General features: G+C 42.4%; 2 protein-coding genes across 4 annotated transcripts in view; both read left to right on the top strand.

The window, feature by feature from the left end:
• Position 1: 1 nt before the first annotated feature.
• On the top strand, positions 2 to 7,051 carry LOC142576187 (m7GpppN-mRNA hydrolase-like). Its single transcript, XM_075686197.1, has 2 exons — positions 2 to 688; positions 865 to 7,051. The coding sequence occupies exons 1-2, from the start codon at positions 305 to 307 to the stop codon at positions 1,477 to 1,479; spliced, it is 999 nt and encodes a 332-aa protein (XP_075542312.1). The 5' UTR covers positions 2 to 304; the 3' UTR covers positions 1,480 to 7,051.
• Positions 7,052 to 8,016: 965 nt separating this feature from the next.
• The window catches only part of LOC142576185 (putative RNA-binding protein EEED8.10), a 67,843-nt gene continuing 54,477 nt past the window's right edge, over positions 8,017 to 21,382 (top strand). For 2 of the 3 annotated variants that reach the window (XM_075686192.1, XM_075686194.1), the window contains exons 1-5: positions 8,017 to 8,924; positions 9,768 to 9,862; positions 19,061 to 19,148; positions 20,687 to 20,770; positions 20,942 to 20,965. In XM_075686192.1, the coding sequence (XP_075542307.1) occupies positions 8,505 to 8,924; positions 9,768 to 9,862; positions 19,061 to 19,148; positions 20,687 to 20,770; positions 20,942 to 20,965 (711 nt within the window). In that variant the 5' untranslated portion in view covers positions 8,017 to 8,504. The remainder of the gene's footprint in view (positions 8,925 to 9,767; positions 9,863 to 19,060; positions 19,149 to 20,686; positions 20,771 to 20,941; positions 20,966 to 21,382) is intronic. The other variant, XM_075686193.1, reaches the window with a different exon arrangement.

The raw sequence follows: 21,382 nt of genomic DNA on the forward strand, positions 1-21,382 counted from the left end.
ACGTTACCAATCGCAATTAAAGTGCAACATAAGATTTAAGTGAGACATTTAAAAGGTGTTTTAAGATTTTGTCTTTATTTAGCTCTTAGGAGGACATCCGGCATACAAACTGCGCAGTGAGACAGGTGGAGCCGGTGAAATCAGTGAAACCATTTCGCGTTCGTTGCCCTGCGATGTGTTCTATGTGTGTTATGCTATGGTTTACATCATCAACGACCTCAGTTTCACGGGCTAGTATTTTCGTGATGCAGCCTTTCAGTCAGCTTTGTTAATCATTTATTCGGTGCTACCATCTGTGCTCGCCATGCTGCCCCGACAAGCTCCGTTGGATATACTGGACGACTTGTGTTCTCGGTTCATCATCAACATACCCGAGGAAGAGCGCAAAGACCCGATACGCCTGTGCTTTCAAGTCGAACTCGCCTACTGGTTTTATCTGGATTTCTACTGCCCCGAGAACCCCGCGTATCCCCAGTGCAACATGCGAGAGTTCACGCAGATGATATTCCAACATGTGCCTTCACTCCAAGAACATTTGCCGAACTTAGACGCTATCATCGACAGTTGGAAGGAGTACAAAATGGCTGTGCCGACTTTCGGGGCGATAGTACTGGACGAAACGCTTGAGCATGTCCTGCTAGTGCAGTCCTACTGGGCCAGAGCGACCTGGGGATTTCCTAAAGGCAAGGTATGTCACGCGATCACCGATTATGTTATTTTCAAAAGGTTCGCGAGTGTCTTTCTTCCTTAGTTTCGAGTTACTCCTTCGACAGACTTGTCCTGGAACTTTTCGAAAACGGAACCATCCTTTGTACTACCCAAGAAATGTCGGAAACAATAAATTTCTTTTTCCCGTCGTTGCAGGTGAACGAGGGCGAAGAACCGCACGTCTGCGCCGCGCGCGAAGTGCTAGAGGAGACGGGCTACGACATAACGCCGCTTCTCTCCAAAAACGAGTTCATCGAGCGCCAGATCCACGACCAGGTCACGCGCCTCTACATCATCGCCGGCGTGCCAATGGATACGCAGTTCAGCCCGCGCACACGAAAGGAAATCAAGAGTATCGAGTGGTTCGCCATCGCCGATCTTCCGTCTCACAAGCGCGACCAGGCGCCGCGAGCCACTCTGGGCATGAACGCGAACGCCTTCTTCATGGTGATGCCCTTTGTGAAACACATCCGCAAGTGGATCTTCAACAGCCGCCACCGCCGGTTGCAGCAGCAGCTGAATGACGGCATGCCTTCCATCACAGACACGGAAAAGCTGAAGCAGAAGCAGCAGCAGTATTTCGCCAGCCTGTATCAGAACGAACTGGCCGACATACTGCGCCAGAAGGAATGCTCGGGCCCGGCAGCGACGAGGAATGGCGTCGAACAGTCGCCGAGACATCGGCGGAGTGTGGTGCCGTTGTTCAGTGCGTTGTCCTGGACGAGGTTCTCTCTGGACAGGAGCTCTCTTGCAGCATGTTTTTGCGCATGAGTCTTCCTTTGCGTGGGTCTATTCGATTTTGTCTGCACTGGCTGCACTAGATGCCTGTGGTGACTGGCAGTGTTGCACTCGGGCGATACGAGTCTAGCATTGTCGTCACTGCTGTGTCGTCAACCTTAAAATTTTACAGAATACCGAGGTCATGAAAATATTTTTGTTTTTCTTGTAAGTGTCCTCGAGCATTACCGAAGTAAAAGAAAGCAGTCCATAGGTTGCACATGTGACTTCTGCCCAGCATCTAACGCATGTGTAGCATTATCAAACTGTGAGGATAACTAAACTTTTTTGCACTCTTGTGTTTTGAAAGAGCTTGCCATCATTTGTACAAAGCCTACAGAGGTCTTACAAGGAAGGTAGAGTCAAGTGATTTCTATGCAGGGTGCACACAAAGGACAAGGGAAAATACACAGTTAAACATTTAAAGCAATTTCATTAAATTCATTTGAGCTGAATGGCAAAGGTACTGAAGAAAGCTAGTAAACTTTCCTTATTCTTTCATGTATGCATTACTTAGCTTTACATTGACATTGAACTTTTTTACGCCAAATGCTACTTTGGCAAAGTTCAACCATCTGATTCAAGTTGAAGCTTGGTTCACCTCTTTCGTTCTCTCTTTTAGATTGACTTGTGCAGTGTTCTGAGAACACCTTCACTTGTTTATGCGCAGCTGTAGGTTTTGTGCCTGCAGTGTGCAAACACCACTTTTCATCAGTAAGGCCTTTACTTCTTTTGGCGGCATTCACATTGGGGATTGACAGAGGTCACACGACTAATCGCGACTTTCAACAAAGGAGTTGCTCAAAGTGATCAATGTTCACACTGGCAAGCATATCCTTCCTGTCGCTATGCCAAAATGTCTTGAAATTAGTGCAGTTCACGTACAATGTGTGCATGTCTGCTTGCACTGCCAACACAAAATAAATTTCATCATATTCTAACATCGTTCTCTGCACGCTGATTGGTTCAGGAGCTTCGCGACTCCAGTTGCAGAGCCGGAGAATTGGTCAGGAGGGAGGGCCCCATGTGTTCAATTGCAGGGGGGGGAGAATTGCAACCCCCAGGCCCTATATTGTAATAAATTAGGCCTTGGTTTCACAATAACAGGATATATATATATATATATATATATATATATATATATATATATATATATATATATGCACACACACACACAGGGTGTTTCAGTGAACACTTTCAAAAATTTTTAATGATTGCCTGTGGCAGATATCAAAATTCTAGTTTATGAGCCGGTCTACTTGAAGCGACAGACACTACTTGCACAAGAAAACGAAATGCAAAATCGATTAATTAACAATTTAACAATTCACCAATTAACTTTCTAGCTAATTATCTTATGACCCATATTGCAATTTACAAATTCTAGTAGTGGACTTTGCAAGGCGGATCAACTTAGGACAAATTCTCAGGAAGACACCAGTTTTGAGATATAAATTCCCGAACTTTGCGGAGAAATGCGTTGGCGTTCCAGTTACTTGTGTGCTTCAGTGCATGAAACGGGGTTTGGTTAACAACTTAACTGGAATGCCAATGCATTTCTCAGCAAAGTTCGGGAATTTACATCTTGAAATTGGTGTCTTGAAAATTAATTGCAAGCGGATCCGCCTTGCGAATGCCACGGCTAGAATTTGTAAATTGCAATTTTGGCCATAATGTAATTAGCTAATTCATTTTTATTAATTAGTCGATTTTGCATCTCAATTTTCTGTGCAAGTATTGTCCACCGCTTTGAGTAGATCAGCTCATGAACTAGAATTGTGATATCTTACACAGGCAACTCTTAAAGATTTTTGAAAGTGTTCGCTGAAACACCCTATATATATTGTTTGACCAATGCAACCATTGGTGACCGTTTCTTTGTTACCAACTTGGTTGTGCTTGACTTCTGCTACTCATCAGTGTGAAGGCCACCTGACCCTTCCATAACCTTACAGCCTTCAAAGGTGCTTGGTGGGAGTTCCTGTGTGCTGAAGGGCGTGATATTAAACAGCAGTTTGCATGCATTGTACAATACTCTCCAGTTTTCTTTGTAAAATGTGTTATGACACTGATGGAAAAAGAATGACATTAGTTTCTTGCTTCTAGCATATGGCACTGACAGCCCTTCCCCTAGGTACATTACACAGCACCTAGCGTGAGATTGCAGAATAATTATCAAATCGGTAGCAGATTGCTGAATCCTCAAAAAGGAAGTGTTATAACCATGTGCCATTGCTTAATTCCTTGTCTTTCTTAATTGTGCCATTTCCTATGTGAACTTATATGTTCTATGTTCGCTGTTTAATATAATTTAGCCTGACACATTTATTTGTAACCAATTTGTGCATGTTATTTTGGTGCACCTATGTGCAGCAGGATGCCATTTCTTGCATCTAGGACAGCAAATTGCTGTAGCATAATATTGGAAGTTTTTACCTCTTTTTGTTCAGAGAACAGTGCTAAACGGGACAGGGACTAAAACGGGCAGACGGGTGCTACCTCCCAACTGACTTCAATCAAGACTCTGTAATCCTTACAAATCTAAGAGAGAGAGAAAGAAAACACGACTAGAGGTAAAGGATGGCATCCTTTATGCCACTAGTGCAATATGAAACAGGTCGTGTCCACTTTCCTTCTGGTTGACTCTGCATCAGGCCATATATTTTATGCCACTGCTTGTTTCGACATCACAAACAATGAGGTAGACAGTCATAAGAAATTTGCAATTAACCAAGACAAGTCCTATCTATAGATATTGTTATGTGAGATGTTTTGGCAACTCTGCACTCTTAAAAGTGAAGGCATAGTTGGAGGTTGACAGTGCTTCACTATTACACGGGTCGGACCATTTGAGCAAATACAGGCAAAACAGGTTTGGCGATTCGAACGGCCTGAAGGATGTCTTGATTTGAGTGTTATGCCTCTGAATGTGGACATTCTGCCTTGTAATGCGAAGTTGTGCCAACCAAAGTATAGTTTTTGTAGAAATTGTCAATTACTTGCAGATAAAAAAAAACTTTTTGATTTGAAAATTTGAGTGAACATAAGCTACAAAACTTCGTATTCTTCACATTCTTGCATTGTAAATTCTAGAGTGTAGAAGGCTGGAGTTTTTTCAGCTCCTTTTTTTTTTCTTTGCATGTCAGTGAAAGTGTAACACGTATAGAGCATGCTTCTTTGCCAGTGTTGTTTGTGCTTTTGAGATTATTGCTGTTAAAAGCTGAAAAGCTGGCACAGCTTTGGAGCTTTCTCACCTCTACTTATCATGGCACTTGATGACACGTAATGACACACAGATGCCTAATTACTTTTGTTTTGTGCATTTATGTAACAATTTCAGTATTATAGCATCTCCATGTAAGCAAATGAGTGATCATGCTGTGAAAGCTTATTTTAAAAAAAAAGTTATGCAGTATTCTTTGTCATTTGAAAATGTAGGTAACAGGATGTTCTTGTACATCCATCGTGGTTGTAGCATCACAGGCAAACTTGACACATTTGACAAATTTCATTGACTTGCGGTCTGCTCATTTGAAGTTTTTCTAGAGGCGCTTGGCAAAATGAAGTACTCACCTTGTGCATACTTGCACCATGTGTTGCTACTGGCTAATTTTTTTTAAGCTTTACCAGTCTGGTAGTTTGTGCCATTGCCTGCCAGTAGTTGAAGCACCTAATATTATTGCTTACAATTAAACTGCTGAAGTGAGCATTAAGGCTGTGCAACAACTGATGTTGGTAAAATGACTGCAAGTGTACGTGAAACTGACGGACAGAAACCTGTCACTTCAACAGCAAGCTGGCTGCTTTGCACCAGAGTGAACAATGGTGGTGTTACCGAGCACAGTGGTAGTGACTGCAGTAGCAAATTAAGTTTCTGAAGTGGTGTGTGGCGATCTCTTCAGCTACTTAGCAATGCATTAGCAAAGTGTGCATTGTAGTTGATTTTGCTGTTTTTTATATGTAGTGGTAGCTGTGCAACTTTTGATAAGACTTGGGGAAGACATGCTGCGGAAGCATCTGTACACCCATAGTAAGAGCATTGTGAGCTGCTGTCAAGTGCCTATGGTCTCATTTCGTTGGAGAATTGTAGCTTGATTTATATTCAAGTGCACCTGCACTCCTGTTGCTGTACTATTGTCATGCAGTAGTGCTGAAATATTGTGAAGCTTTGTTTCAAGCATAATGCGGCTGCACCACACCTGCCAACAGTCTTCTTTATAGAACAGAAAATTGGGCTAGTTGGTTTACACTAAGCGCGATCTTGAGTAGCGCTAACTTCACGAAACACAAGAACGACAAAAGAGTGCTTGGTCTGCGTCTCCCTTCTGATTAGTATTGTCAGTGATGGTTACACAGCATGATAGTATGTCTTTACATATTTTGTTTAAATATGGCAAAAGATGTGGCCATTAGTGCTGCAGCGTTGAAATCCCTCTTGGCAGGATGGCCTCATGGCAATGCTGATTGCATGTCCAAATTTGGGTGGTATGTTTTGAATGCTGGATACCTGTCAACTTCTTTTGCTGGGTGTGCTATTTGAAGGAGACATGCTTTTGACATCCACAGTTTTTCATGCAAAGGCTGGAACATAATTGCTCTCTTGACCTATTCCATTCTGTGAGCTATCACTCTTGCCAAGTCTCTGTGAAAGGTTTTTGTTTATTTTGATGCTGGGACCTAATCCACTTGTAGCATTCTTGAAAACCTTTCTGGGATGTGAAAATGATGCCAAGGAAAGTGTGAAATCACAAACCAAATTTTTGGTGAATCCTTGGGCACATTTAAATGACAAATTCTTCTGCTAAGGAATGGCAGACCTTATATAAAATTCTGGAAAGGGGCTTCTCCATTGATGAAAGTTTCGTACAACGAAGACGTCTAATCTGATGCTTTACTAGGAAACAAGAGCACATGCTGCTGGCACACTTCCATACATCAGTAAAGATTGGCAATGCTCATTCACTCTTGCACATCAGTATTTTCAGATATGTACTTAATGATCATTCTCATCCACATTTATGGAATCAGCCTGAGTGAGTGCATTCACGAATGTGCTTGCCCATCGCACATTTATAATGAGCAATTTTGAGGCACTTGCACTTTTGGGCATTCTTTTGCATTCAGCATCACGTCTGCTCATTCTCATAGGAACTTTAGAAGTAGTATATCTGAACTCGGTGCTCATTTACACTCTTGCTTCCTCACTTCAACCTGTAACCTACAGCTTTAGAAGCACTTCGTATGCAAGCTCCGTGATTGAAGCGGTTGCAGTTGCGGCATGAAGAAGCCCATTTCCAGAATTTCTTCAAAAGGTCATTGTTTTGAGTTAGGCTACATATGTCGCCAGCTATGTGAGCTTTAGTTGAATTGGTGTTGTCAGGCTCATGTGACAATGAAGGCAGCACAATTCATGTTCTGACTGTTACATCATAGCAATTTTTTTTTTGCAGAAAATTTTGCTGGTCAGTTGGAGGGTTTGTGCTGGTGTGTGTTGCTCAGGTCTCTGGATGATGCATCTAACCTTGGCGCATTTACTGTGAGTGAATAAACTGAAGTGATGACATTACTTGTTAATTTTGTGCGGAGTTGACCATACATATTGCTGAGTGTACCATTAACCACAAAAGTTTTTGAAGCACACAAGACTGAGAAAGAAAGATGGAATGTGGCTCCAAATGCATCCTTCCTCAAATCAAAACATGTAGGGGTGTGCAAATAGTAATTTTTGAGGCCGAATTCAGTATGTGAATCAATTCCAAGTATTGAATACTTTTGAGTAATAAACCGCTGTTTTCTCAATTACTGCAAAATGATGTCTCTATCCTAGTATTCACAACATCAACAAATTTGTCATTACATTGCATGTTATGTAGCATTGTTTATTCAAACAAATGTAGCTTTAGAATCACACAAATAAGCAGTTCGCATATTCTGGACTCTGGAGAGTGTGAACGATCATTGTTCAGATGGTAAAGACTGGCTTCTTGAGTGACATGGCCCGATCCGCTACACACGTTCTCATTTTATGCCTATACTGTGCCTGCGGAGATGAAATGTGGCATACTTTTGCTCCAATTTTATGCCGGATTGCACACATTGACCTGTCAAAGCATCAGAAAATATATATTCTTATGAATAATAACTTTTCAGTTTAGACACGATTGTATTTTCGAATATTCACACACCCCTAGTCTGAATGAACGTGGAGTAGGTACTTCACCACATGATCACATAGGGCCGGTTCAGTTCGCACCAGAATACTCGCACCATTTCTCACTTTGCAAACTTTGAACATTCAGCTGTTGCCTTCATACAGCTCGACGTGTAGGCAGCACCAAACCACTAAGCTGAACGCGACTAATTTGTTATAACGAATACTATGAATAAGCGAAGAAACGCGATGACCGTTGGCCGATCGCACCATGCAAGCATGTTTAAAACAAAGTGCGTATGGCGCAGAAAATACACGCCGATAACGAGTCCATCAGACCCTACGTAACTAGCAAAGCACGCGCACAGTCTCGAGTACGCGGTGTAAGCGGCGGAAATATGCAAACGTTGCGGTTGGTTGCCGCCAGCTGCGCGGATAACGGCTGCGCAACATCAAGCCGTGTGGCCACGCTTCAAGCCGACAATATCCAAATCCAGAGATCAAGGAATATGGCGACTTGTTTGTTGTCCCCGTACGGCACAGTTTCCGCACCTCTGTAGGACTTGCATCACAGTAGAGGTAGCGCAATTTTTCGGAGCGTAACTAAAGTATGCACGGCGCCCAGTCCAGCGATCGCGACAACACCTCGTGAGCGTCGACGGCCATGCAGTGCGCAGTGACGAAAGGTGCGAAGCCGCCACCAGCGTAGTGAAAGCAGCAGCCGCGGCGGCAGCAGTTATCCACTGGGAGACGGTGTGATGATGATCCGCTAGCGTAGAGGAGCAGCCTCGCTGGGTTTATCGCCGCCGCGCGCAGCGCTCATCCTCTCGCAGCTCGGCTTGGCAGTGCGCGCGACCCGTCGTTCACCATGTTCTCGTACGCGTACCGAATACGGTGCCTGCAGAAACTGCATTCGGAAGCGTTTATGGGGCTCAACGCGGTGTGCCTGCCGGACTGCTTGCCCGCCGGCGCCGTCTACCGATCGAGCCTGCCCGCGACGCCCGTGTCCACGCCGATCCGCGAGAGCTGGATCTTCTCCGAACAGCAGCTGCGCGAGCGGCTGTGCAAGACCCCTTCCCCTAGAAAGTGTCGCTTCTTCGACCCTAGGCGGTCCGAGTCCGGGCTCAATAGCTTCGACAACGAGTGGCTCGACTCGGCTCGGCGGAAGATGGAGACCGCGATGGAAGACGACAAGTCCGACGAAACGAGTCCCGAGGACGCGGACAGCGTCAAGGAGAACGAGGCCTTCTACCAGAAGAAACTTTTCGTTGGCAACATCAGTTATCGGGTGAGTGGTGGGGCCTGGGTTGGGTCCAAGCGCTTCGTGGTCCTTCCCAGAGTGTAGTACACTTTTGTTTATGTTGACGCTCGCTCGGACGTTTGCCAACGCCTCTTTTTGCTTCTTGTTCCCCGGCCTAAACACATTTCGAAACACGCGTGCTGTTATCCTTATTATCTTTTTTTTCAGTGACTTTTAAAGTTTATTTTGTTTGGGTTCCATTGTAGTACTCGTTTCAGTTGCCCAAAACGCCGTCACGCTTAACGCAGAACCGGCCGGCGTTTCGGGTTCTATCGCGTAGGGTGTCCCGAAACGAGCGTGCTTCTGTTTTTTCGGTTCGTGCCCCTGTTTCGTTGTTTTCTTTTACTTCAAGTGCAGTGTAGTCGTCATTGCCGTCGGAAAATGCTTAACGCGAAACTGGCGATCCCCTTCCGCCACTCGTCTCGCAAGTTGCGGGTACCCGCCGTTGCGCAAATTGCGCGAACACGATAGCAGCAGCCGTCGATAAAAGTTCTTTCCACTGCTCTTTTCACCTGTCCCCTTTCTCGGGTTCTCTTCCTGATCTTTTTTTTTTCGAGTTTGATGGCCGCTGAAGTTGTCTGCGGCCGCCGTTCACAATGGTGACGCGACGGCGCCAAACATTTGTTTGTACGCGCGCGCGAGACTTCTGTTTAGCTTGACAGAAAGTGGCACATCAGCGAGACTGATAGCTGCTCGTGTAAATGCTGCCTCTCGTAAAGATCATTGGCTCGTTTTCTGTGTACACAACCCTGTATTGCATTTAGCGGCTTCTTAATGACATTGCAGTGAATTAATTACGAAGTATCTTGTTTCCCATCTTTCTTCCCTCAGGTTACAAAGCGTCAACTGCGTGATTTCTTAAGCAAGTTTGGGAAAGTTGTGGACTGCACCATTGTACAGGACCACATCAAACGTTGGCCCAAAGGGTAACGCTCTAAATTTGTCTTAAATTAGATGTGGAAGAATATCAAATCATGTAAATAGAAATAGTTAGTACCGAATATCAAAGCAAATATTGATTAGTCAAATGCAGATATACATATTTGCCACCAGATTATTTATTCTGTTGTAAGGTGGGGGCCACATTTGTACTGACAAATGCAAAAAAGATAGCTGGATCAAATGATCAATTTTAAACACACAATGATTAATCATTATTGAAAACTGCACGAATAGCCTCAACATATTACAGTCTAGTTGCAAACAAGGTTTCCAAGAATCAATGGTTGCTGTATGACTAGTGTTTCAAGAATGCTAAATAAATGGTTGCATAAAAAGAAAAGTTATAGAAAAAACAAAAGAAAAAAAAGCTGACGGAGGATTTGTGTGCTGCAGACACATGTAAAAAGGCCTGTTGCTAGGAAAACAACACTGGTTGTAGCGTATAAGATGAAACTGCTACATGAAGAGACTACTGAAAACACTAATGGTGAATTCCAATGGCAAAGACGGAGCAGCATACCAACTTTGCGAGCGAGCACTTCTTTCTGGCATAGAGCTCTAAATCTTCAATCCACGCTGCAAGAGCACATAGCGTGAGAAATGAAGTGGAATTTCTCCACTAGTTCTATCAGAACTTTAGAAATATGAGTTGGAGCTGTCACTATTGAGCCTCAAAATCAATGCAGCACACCACCACAAGTCATCCATGGTGTCTGCCATAACCATGAGATTGACGACTACCACAGCGCCACCAAGTGCGGGGAGCAAGAAGCGATTGAAAATGCATGCAGGAAAGAAATACGTCATGCAGCGTTCTGGTCCGCTCTGCTTATTTTTGTGTAGCAGCTCTGAATGCTCTATGAAGTGATGGCCACACAAAATCTGCCCTCGATCTCCCATTGGAACCCGTGACTCGTGCCCTCACTCTGTCATTGGAACATATTTGCTCTAAAAAGAGCAGAAAAAGTTGCTCTGACTCCACCATTGGAATACACCATAAATGACAGACTACAAGCAGAAATCGCTGATTGTCGTGCAGGCTTCCGCTGTGAAATTGAAAACAAAGCTTGCATGGTCTGTTGTGTTACTGCAGTGCTTTGAAAACTTTTGTTGTTCTCACACTTCTCATAATTTATTTTATATTGACACAATTATATTTGGCACAATCATAATGCAGCCGGTATGCGCCAGCGGGGACGACGCTGAAGTAGTGCGGGTCTTTAGGTGAAGCGGGGAAACGAAGAAGACATTGTTGTTTTCCCTTGGACGACTGCTAAACTGCATTTCTTGGCGGTGCTGCTCCGCATACTTGTCAATCCAACGTCATTACAATATGTTTAGCAGACGGAGAACAGTAACCAGACTTTACCAGTCAGTTGCTGCAAAATATTTGTTTAGTTCAGGATATTAAAAAGCATTGAATTATGAATAGTTAGTACGTAATGTTTGACTCACATTTGAACCTTCAAATATTCATCCACCCATATTTTAAATCACAATGTAAGTTTGGGCAGAATGAGAGGAATTGGGAAGTCATAAAATATTATGTGCTGAAGAAATAAAGTAACCATTTCATGCAATTAGTACTGTGTTGTTTAAAATATAGTTTTGACATTGCCTTACCATTCCTCATGTACAGCACTCGGTGTGCATGCATTTTTCATCATTTTGCTTCTGATGTGTATACACCGTGCTAAATTACCCTCTTAGCATTTTATTGACGAGTGTTACTTACAGGCAACATACCAAAAAATTATATTTTTCTTTCCCAGTTTCAGTATTGAGCACAAAGTTTCTGGCTAAGTGTCTTTGGCCAACACTGAATGACAGGCAGCAAGCGTCATTTGCTGGTTTAGAGCAGGAACATCGGATGAGGAAGAAGAAGGTTGGCATGCGACTCGCTGTCTTGTGAAAGCAAGGTCAGAAGAGACAGGCCGGTGCAACACATCCAGATGCAGTGATTTGATGTAAAGCAAATGATGTGTATGCACCTATGGTTGACATATGATGAGACCTTTCTATATAAATTGAAAAGGAAGCCTTAGGTGGCTTCGGGTGAAGCCCACTTCCAGTTTCCTGCCTGAGGTTTTCCCTCTATTGCTGAAAAAATTCCACAAATTATTTTTTCCTTTTGTTGGTTATGCTTATTCTTGGTGTGTTTTGCATATTTAGTTAGAAAATTTGCATTTTTTCTAGGTATTTATATGTCTTGTCATTAAAGGGTTACGCATTCTCCTTGATTCATAGTAATATAATCGCATTGAAAAGGCCTGTACACTTGAGGTGTCCCATAGGGCCTTCTGGTTTTTGTACCTTTTGGCTCACATTGGCTATCATAATATTCTGAAGGATCACATACACTCCTTTTGGATGTAATTTATCGAAAATAGAGGTGTGTGTGATGTCTCAGTGTATACAAGGAGAAAAAAAAATAGATGTATGAGCCAACTTGAATAAATTATCAGTTGGGACAAATAATCAATCAGTAAGCTTTGTAAGCACTTGTCAATGGTATAGAGTTTCTCACTACATTACCTAGAGGGAAATCTGGCACTGCTGCGCTGTGGTATGCATGGAAATGCCAGTATATTGTGACTTCGGATTGGCATCGTTCTCGGAGAGACAGGACACCTTGAAGACGCGCTTGGCAAGCACCGTTCCGTCTGTCACAATGATTCATTTTCTACTAAAACAGCACTTGTTTTAGCTTTATTATTACGCAAAAACATATTTTGTTTAACTATGAGAACTTGTTATTGCGTGTACGATTATATGTTACGTAAGAAGTATCAGCGGGCCGCTAAAGTTGGAGGACAGACGACAAGGTTCGCGCTCGCTTTGAAACAGTTTGTCATCTGTTCTTGCTTTTCTTCGCTTGGTCATGCATTGTAGGTGAGTAAAGATGTAATATGCGTGAATGGAAATATTTTACGAAGATTTTGCTTTGAGAACGCGTTATTTGTGTAGCCAAATCCACGTTTTAGACGAAGCCTCTTACAACACCAGCCAACATGAGCCTCACAGGTACATGTACCATAATTCCCATGACAGCACGGTGCCCCCTTAAGAAACTCCCATAGGCGGTGGCATCAGATTACCCTCTAGGTGTTATAGTGAGAAACTCTATGGTCAATGGTATCCAAGCAAGGTTTACTTAGTTGTTCTCATTGATGCAGTCAGAGATGCATCACAGTGTCTCAAAAGTAAAATGCAGTTAGCCTCGTCTTATAATCTTTGTTCTGATGGCTGTAGCTGTAGTAACGTGGCGAAGGGAAATAGAGAGACTTGATTTTTGTTGATTATGACCATATAAAGCCAGCAGGCAATAAAGCCAAGGAGAGCGTAGGGGTAATTAGCTGTGGTTGAAATTGAATTTTTGCCGGCGGGGACTGAATCCACAATCTTCACATTAGGGGTTGTGGGCAACACATGATCTTTTCGTCCACTTTAATTTCCCCTTTTTCTTCATTATTTTCTATATTTCAATTTCGATCACAGGTAATTGCCCCTATGCTTAACCTGGCTTCATTGCCTGCTGACTTTACACAGTCATAATTAACAAAAATCGGGCCTCGCTTCTGTTTCCATTCTTAATCATTCATAGTGAGGGTCTTGAATCTGGCAACCTTGATGAAATTAGGTTGCATACAAGGGTTATTAGCCACGTGTCTGCTCTCCTCAGTGGATGTGTTACGTGACACCATTGAGCAGAACAGGGTTTTCCACATCCGGCTGCCACGGCTTGGAGGGGTGCTGGCTAACACTCCCAGGGCTAGATCTAGTACACATAAATACCCGGGTTAGTAGACAGATTGATGGCCGTCGCTGTAGCACAATTGGTAGGGAATCGCACACGTAATGCCAAGGTTGTTGGATCGGTCCCCGCCAGCAACAAGTAATCTTTTTGCCCACTTTCATGTCGCCTTTTCTTCATTATTTTTTACATTTCAATTTCAACCACAGCTAGTTACCTTTATGCTTTGCCTGCTGGCTCTGTATGGTCGTGTAGCTGTAGTAGTATCACTTACATAACAGCAAGCGCATACCAATGCAGGCAGGTAAAAAATGCTGTGTGGCAGCAATTGCAAGCTGCCCATATCGTGCACGTGTAGGCTTTGGAACCGTCAGCAAATGATGACGTCTGCAGGGTTTCTGCTGGGGTGGGCGACTACTCTGTGTATTTTGCAGAATTTATACTTTACAAGAATGTGGTGTGGGTGTTGTTTTAAGCATAAGCAATGACTGAAGATATAATGTTTTGTTTCATTTCAAGCAACCAATTGTGGAGTTTAAGTAATGCTATTCACTTCTGTAGTGTCTTGTGTACAGTGACTAAATTTGAATTTTTTTACGGCATGTCTCTTCACACACAATTCTCTCATGTTCGGCCATCTGTCCTTTAAACTTACTTTTTACACTCGCTAGACAAACTGAGTTTTCAAACATGCCTCTTTCATTGCATATGTGCAGTGTGAGTAGTAAACATGCCTGTTGCGGACGAGAACATGCATTTGTCCTTGTCCCCATCGTGCTCTGTTTACTTCTCATATGGGGGACCACCAATCCCAAATGCATAGCTACTTTAGTAAAAATCATTCTGTAGCTTTTTTTTTTATATTTTGTATAACATGTTATAGATATGGTTTAACTGGCTTTTTACTGGGGGACAACCTTAGCAAACGAATTTGAGAGAGCTGACTTTGGGCTCAAAAAGTAATTTATCCACTTATGACTTGAAATTTTTCTCACCATTTACTGTCCGAGGGAGAAATTTATGGTGTCATTACAAAAAACTGAAATGGGTTTGTCACATGGAAATATGCCTGTAAGGCCTGTTTTCTCTCACTCAATGTCCTTTGACTTCCGAAGTAAGCTGTCTTGCATCTCAATGCACTTTGTAAAGCAATTGGTACAGCATGAATGAAACATTCATTTTGTGTGCATGGAATGGACACGGCCACAAACGTTTATTACAGTGTTCAGCATAGCTAGAAACTGTGTTTTAGAGCTCTGCTCTTGAAGTGAGACAGCGGAGACGTTAACATGCTTTTACGAGACAATTACATGATGCAAGAATGCACCCTGTCCCAAATTTAAGACCAGGTAGCTCTTCACTTTGTGACATTCATTGAGGAAAGGTTAAAGCATGATTATTTTATAAATGAAGCAAGTAGATGTGCCCACAATATAAGTGGAAATGCGAACAGGAAATAACTGACCAGAAGGCCTGCTATGCGTAATTACATGGAAGTACTTCATGTGATCACTCTGTCGTTCATTTCTAAGCAGGAGGAACTCTCAAGCATACATTTTGCAGTCTGAGTTAAGCTACTGTTACAAATGCAGGGGAACCTGGAAATTGAACAACGCGTCGGAGTAATTTCAGAATTGTTTGCATTTGAATTTGTGCTGATAGTGCCTGTTCGACAAAAATATTTGTCCTAGCCCCAAGGTTATTTTGCATCATTGTGTCTGCCACATTGCTTTCTGGCACAACTTTTCATGAGCTGTTTCATACCATCAATGGATTAAAACCAGTAGTTTTCAGCCATCCTGGGCCATTGCAATTTTTCCGGCAGTAGTGGCAAGCCCCGTTATACTCTAAAGCGTGGATCGTGGTTATATTTATGTTATTTAATGCATAGACACTCAATACGTGCAATAGAATCTTGGTAAATGAAAATCACTCAAGGCAGGATGGTCGGGTGAACTGACCAAAAATTAGTTTTTAGGTTTTGGCACCAAAACATTTTACAAAGCCCGAGGAGCAAGGCAATGTGCAAATGAGCACTCCAAGCCACTTAAACATGGCACCAAACATTGCACACCCTGTGGATTGAAAATGGCAGATGCACTTAGCGTTTACGGGCCATGTTATTTGCTTTGGTTGCTACATTTTTGTGTTTTATTGAATAATTTTGCTTGGTAGGCAAACTGTAGGCAGCCTATCACAAGTTTGTTTGCTGTTGCTGCAAATTTTGCCATTAGGGGCATTACTGTAGTGTGTTGCATCAGTGCTGTTGCATCTGTGGTGTTCGCCACATAAAATTGTGTTTTCCTCTGAATATTTCTCTGAATGAAGTTTATTTTCTTCTCAGAATGTTATTTTTCAATTTTTTTTATGCTTTTGATGTACCTTTACTCGAAAACTACTCAGTTGATCATCGTGAAATGTCTACAGCTTATAGTGCGTCATGTTGCTAACAAGCTGAACCTATAATATCGTAATATTATTATAATGATACTAGCCGAAAAAATTTAATCTTGAAGTTCACCTCTAATAAGACATAACCAGCATTGTAAACACCTTTTTTTTTTCTTGCATGCTGCATGCACAAATGAATATCTTTTAGGTTCCGTGTGAAGACAGCAATATATGAAATATACCAAGCAATATTATTAGTTATCGTATTATTCAATACTGCTAAAATGTACATTGAAATATAGAATCCTGGCCACGATTTGGTACTTAATTGCAAAAATTTTTTGGCAAGGAACTTGAGGAAGATAAGCTAAAATGCATCCCCATTCAGCATGCGAATATTTATTGTGCCATATTCAGTAGTTTTACTATAGGAAGCTGAACCGGAAGTGATATATTTGCTCTACCACCTCCTCTTAAATGGAATTGTGGTTCAACAGAACAACAGCATCTAATTTGGTTGGTTTTGTATTTGGATAATGCAAAATAAATAAGCCTTCGTTAATCGGAACCAAAATTTTTGCGACCTTCTGTAGGTGGAACCACGGAAGCAAACTCTAAAGCTTTCTTTTTCTTTGGAACAAAAAAAGCAAAGATCTAAATCTTTTTGCGATCCCTGTCGTCTATGCAGAAAGTCATCCTAAAAATGTGATCGCAAAGACTCAAGCAAAGCTTTTATTGACTTTTAATGCATTGCATATGCAGTCCAGACAGCCTTGTTGCACCGCTGCTACCCCCATAGACAGCTGAAGTAAGAATGACCAAAATTTCCGACGCGTCACAGCACGTTGTTCAATTTTTTTTTGGACTCCACCAGTACGACATCATGCTAATGCAGCCACTGTGTCGAGCAGTGAGGGCGAGGTTCTTGCTTCGATGTGTCACCAGTGCCTTCTCAAAACCAAGCTGGTGAAGCCTAGTCAACCCAAAAGTTGCTGACCGCACCAAAACCACGGGACAAACTAGCTGCTATGTTCGCTTCTTGATGCTTGACATTTCTAACAGTGTTAAGATGGGGTATAGCATACAGTGCTGCACACCCTTTCTCAGTAAACGGAACTGTTGGTTATCGGAACTTATTTCTCCGCTTCCTTGAGGTCTCATTTAATGAAATTTGACTGTAGTTATTTGTTTTTATGGCAATACTGAGAAACACCTATTCCTTCCTTCCTTCTTCTTTGTGCACTTACGCACGACATCGTCAAAAAGTAACTTACTCTGAATTTTGTGACATTCTTTGCAAGCGTTCTGAGAGCTGGGTATGTGCATGCTACTAAGTAGTTATCCTGAAGTAATTATTGAAGTCGTTATTCTGCAGAAAGTGTCATAGACAAAATAAAACTGCACTATGAAACACGAACAAAACATGAACGAGGTGAATGCTGGAGCCAACGTTCCGACAAGTGGGCTTGTCTTCTTCAAGGCAAGTCCACTTGAAGAAGACAAGTCCACTTGAAGAAGACAAGTCCACTTGTCGAAACGTTGGCTCCTACATTCACCTTGTTCACGTTTTGCTCATCATCTTGAATTTCCATCTCCCGCATTCCCCGTCTTTTCCCTGGATTACTACGAAACATGTAACATGAGACTTCAATGACCACAGATCTATAATTGCTTGAAGCTAAATTACTGTGCAGTGCACACGTATTGATGTCCCCAAAGCTGAGAAATGGTCATCACAAATAACCATTGGTGACATCTGGACTGTCTCCACGCGGCTTTCCAAGAGCCACATGCTTACACTGTGGGCTGCTCTTGAAAGCTCCCAGGTGCATTCATGGCAGGGCCGCTCCCAGGGCATATGTTTGGGTAGGGTTTTGTGGAGACAGGGGCGGCCATATTGAAATGTTCACGTAATTTTGTGCCTAAAATAAAAATGAAATTTTAAGGTGATTTCACATGCAAAAACCTCATTCTGATTATGAGGCACGTCGTGGTGCGAGACTTGATTAATTTTGGACTACCTGTGGTTATTTAATGTGTACCGAAATCTAAGTAGAAATCTAAGTAAGAGCGTTTGTCCATTTTGTCCCCATTGAAATACAGCCACGGTGGCCGGCATCGAACCTACAACCTTGCGATCAGCGCAACACCATATTGCGCACGAATGAGGCACAGAGTTGACATGTAGCAGTATAAACATATTACATATTTTGACATACTATACATATAATGACATGTATTTAAGTTCTACTAAGCAGTACATATCCTCAGTGATAATTTCGGGGGGAACCCCCCTGGAACCTCCCCCTGGTTATGCCCCTGATTTACAGCGTCACTTTATCCAAAGAGTAAATGATTTGTGAGTGCTGCAAACCTTCCATGTTTCTTGCATGTCATGAAGAAATAATCTGGTGGACACCACTGAGGCAGTTTAAGCAAAGCAACAATGATGGCGGCTTTTTAAGATAACCGACAGAAATCAATGGCTGTTGCACAATACTAGCTTTGTTGCCATGGTTTGGTGTACATGCTGCTACCCTGCACACCACCATAACAGGCTTGGGGTTACCTGATAACTCCTGCTTGGCCCAACTCCACCCAGGTTTTTAAGTAAAGTGACTTGGTGTCAGTTGGCCAGGTTACATGCCAAGCCTGACTTCCATCCTATAAGCATATTTTTGCACCACTGCAACGTTTGCCACTAGTAACACTGCTCAAAACATGGCTTTAATAAATTTATTTGTTTGCAGGATACTGCAGACCAGGGTGTGACCGAAGCAGGAGTGAAAAAAAGATTGTTTTGTACATAGACCGCAGGGACAGACAGAACAGTTACAAAATATGGATAAGCATAATAAGAATTATTCAGTAAGGTAGAGCTGCATTATGCAAAATTAAATACAGTGCAGGCAGTAAAGGACATTTTTGTAAAAGCAAAAATGTATTTAAGTTGTGTGTTTTCACTGTCACCAAGACATCGACCTGCAATTAATTTGCACAACTTTGGTCTGACACATTCTCGCCTTTTCGTTTTCAGGTATGGGTTTGTGACATTTTCCAAGGTCGAAGAGGCCGAAAAAGCTAGAAATGCTCCTCCCGACCAGTTGGAGCTTGATGGCAGGCAAGTGGTAGTGCCAGTGATGTGATTTTTATCCCCCGGATCCAATGTTCTGGCTTGTAACGATTGATACACTAAATTTTATTGTATGCAGTAGGTTGCAACAAGGACGGCAAATATTAAGTAGTAAACATTTCAGTTAATCTGTTGTATTTCCTTTTGTTAATTTCTACCAAGATACCATGGTAATTGCTGAAAAAGTATCGCAATTCTGCTAAGAATTGAAAGAGCAAAAATAAAATACATTCTGAGTGCAAGGTACTGTGCTAAGTTGTCCACTCATGTAAGGGAGATGCGTCATCAGCAGTCAAGTGAACATGGCAGCTTAAATTTTCTACAAAAACCCTAAGCAAAGTGTTCCATTATCTATATCAATATTTGTATAAGGTGTCCGGCTGACCGCGCTTCATTTAAAATTTAATGTGGTGTAATGTAGGAAAAATAAAAGCTAATAATGTGTTTCCCCTAACAGTCGATAGCTCGGTACTATTTGAGCGAAGAAACAATAATGGCTGTTTGAGATAGCCAATAGGAATCAATAGTTGCTGCATAATACCAGCTTTGTGACCACGGTTTAGTGTACACGCTGCAACCCTTCTTAACACCTTGGGCTTACATGGTAACTCCTGCTTGAGCCAACTGTGCATACTTTGCTATTTTAATAGGGCTTTGTTCTAGCACGTCTAGCGTGAAGTGGATGCATCGTGCAACATTACGAGTGACATGTTTGCCCGCATATTGAAGAAGAGGCCTTGGCTCGCAACTCTTTCTGGTCTATATTTCAACAGTGCCCCATGGCAATCCCTATGACAGGGAGTTGCTTGAGGTGCACCGTCACACTCCAGTGCACTCTCGTTGACACTGAGTGCGCGTAGTTACAAAATTTAAGCTCTCTAATTGCCGAAATAGTGTTATTCAAGCACGATGACCACTGAGGGGTTGTGTTGGCCTGCACTTTCATTAGTTAAGGTCAAGTGGAGGAAAATTTTAGAACATAGAGGCTAGTATCGTATCTAGGGTTGCCAAACCTAGAGTAGAAACGAAGTCGATACCGTTGTTTCTGTCCTGAAGGGGGTGAGAAGGGCGAGGGAATCATGCAGTAAAACACTTTGTGGGGCTAGTTGGTGCATAGCTTTCAAACAATTAAGCGCCAACGGTAACGGCACAGAAAGAAGGAACAAAAGACAGGACAAAGCGCCTTGTCCTGTCTTTTGTTCCTTCTTTGTGTGCCGTTACCGTTGGCGCTTCATTTTTTGAAAGAGGGAATCATAGTTGATGGCGGCAGAGAACTAGGTGACGGGATGAAATTACGAAACTTGCAGGTATAGGATGGTGTCAGCTTGTGCAACATTGGGGTGATTGGGCTGGGAGATGCCTTCGTTCTGCAGTGGACATACATATAGGCATAGGCTGATGATGATGTTCACTGTCTTCTAGGGTTACTTTAAAATGATAAAATTTTGTGCTGTTTTGAAATGATTATTTGTGATCACTTATCTCCTGACATTGACTCGTGTTTCTGTGTGTGTCTGTGCATGCAGGCAGCTGCGGCTGCTTCCAGCCAACAAGACAAGGGTATCCAAAATTCGAAAAGAGGCCCAGGTGGCTGCTGAGCGAAGGGCCCTTGCTGTGAGTTGGCACTTGCGTGCTTTTGTTTGTTAACAAAAAATATTCAGTTGCGTATATATTTGCTTGTTCATTCATTTAATTTTATCATTTGCATCTGGCTGACTTCGTTCTCTTGTGTCTTATGAAGTCGGTGCTGGATTCTTTGCTAAGTTTATGAATTCTGTGCTACAGATAACCATGGAACCAATCGAAAAGGCAAGTATTTGATTGCATGGCTATTTCAGGGTTGGAACGATTATAGTTTACAAAAATGTTTCCAAAGTATAGTGTGGTATGCCGTCAGCAACTTAGCTTTCACATGAACTTCATTTATGACTTTCATGGAATGGGACCTGCAACTTCCAAAAAAATTACTCACATGAACAATGTGAGGGACCAATGCTCAATGCTTCCAGCATTACTCCTCTCTATCAGCATGGTGATGTAACAGAACAGCGTTCAAATTTTTTTTTGATGCAATAAAACAGCAAATAATCAAGCTCGTCTCCTCAAAAACTTTGCAGTGCTTGTCCTGAGCTTAAGTGCATGGGCAAGAAAAGGAAGTGAGACTTGTTAATGCTTTCAATAAGCATTTAAATCCAGGAAATTGAAGCCCAAGAAATTACTTTGCTC

The sequence above is a fragment of the Dermacentor variabilis genome, chromosome 3 (assembly GCF_050947875.1).
Source record: "Dermacentor variabilis isolate Ectoservices chromosome 3, ASM5094787v1, whole genome shotgun sequence".
NCBI classification, from domain to species: Eukaryota; Metazoa; Arthropoda; class Arachnida; order Ixodida; family Ixodidae; genus Dermacentor; species Dermacentor variabilis.

Coding starts and splice junctions, on each gene's coding strand:
- LOC142576187 (XM_075686197.1), top strand. CDS start 305: ATGCTGCCCCGACAAGCTCCGTTGGATATACTGGACGACTTGTGTTCT. Junction 689..864: donor GGGGATTTCCTAAAGGCAAG/GTATGTCACGCG, acceptor CCGTCGTTGCAG/GTGAACGAGGGCGAAGAACC.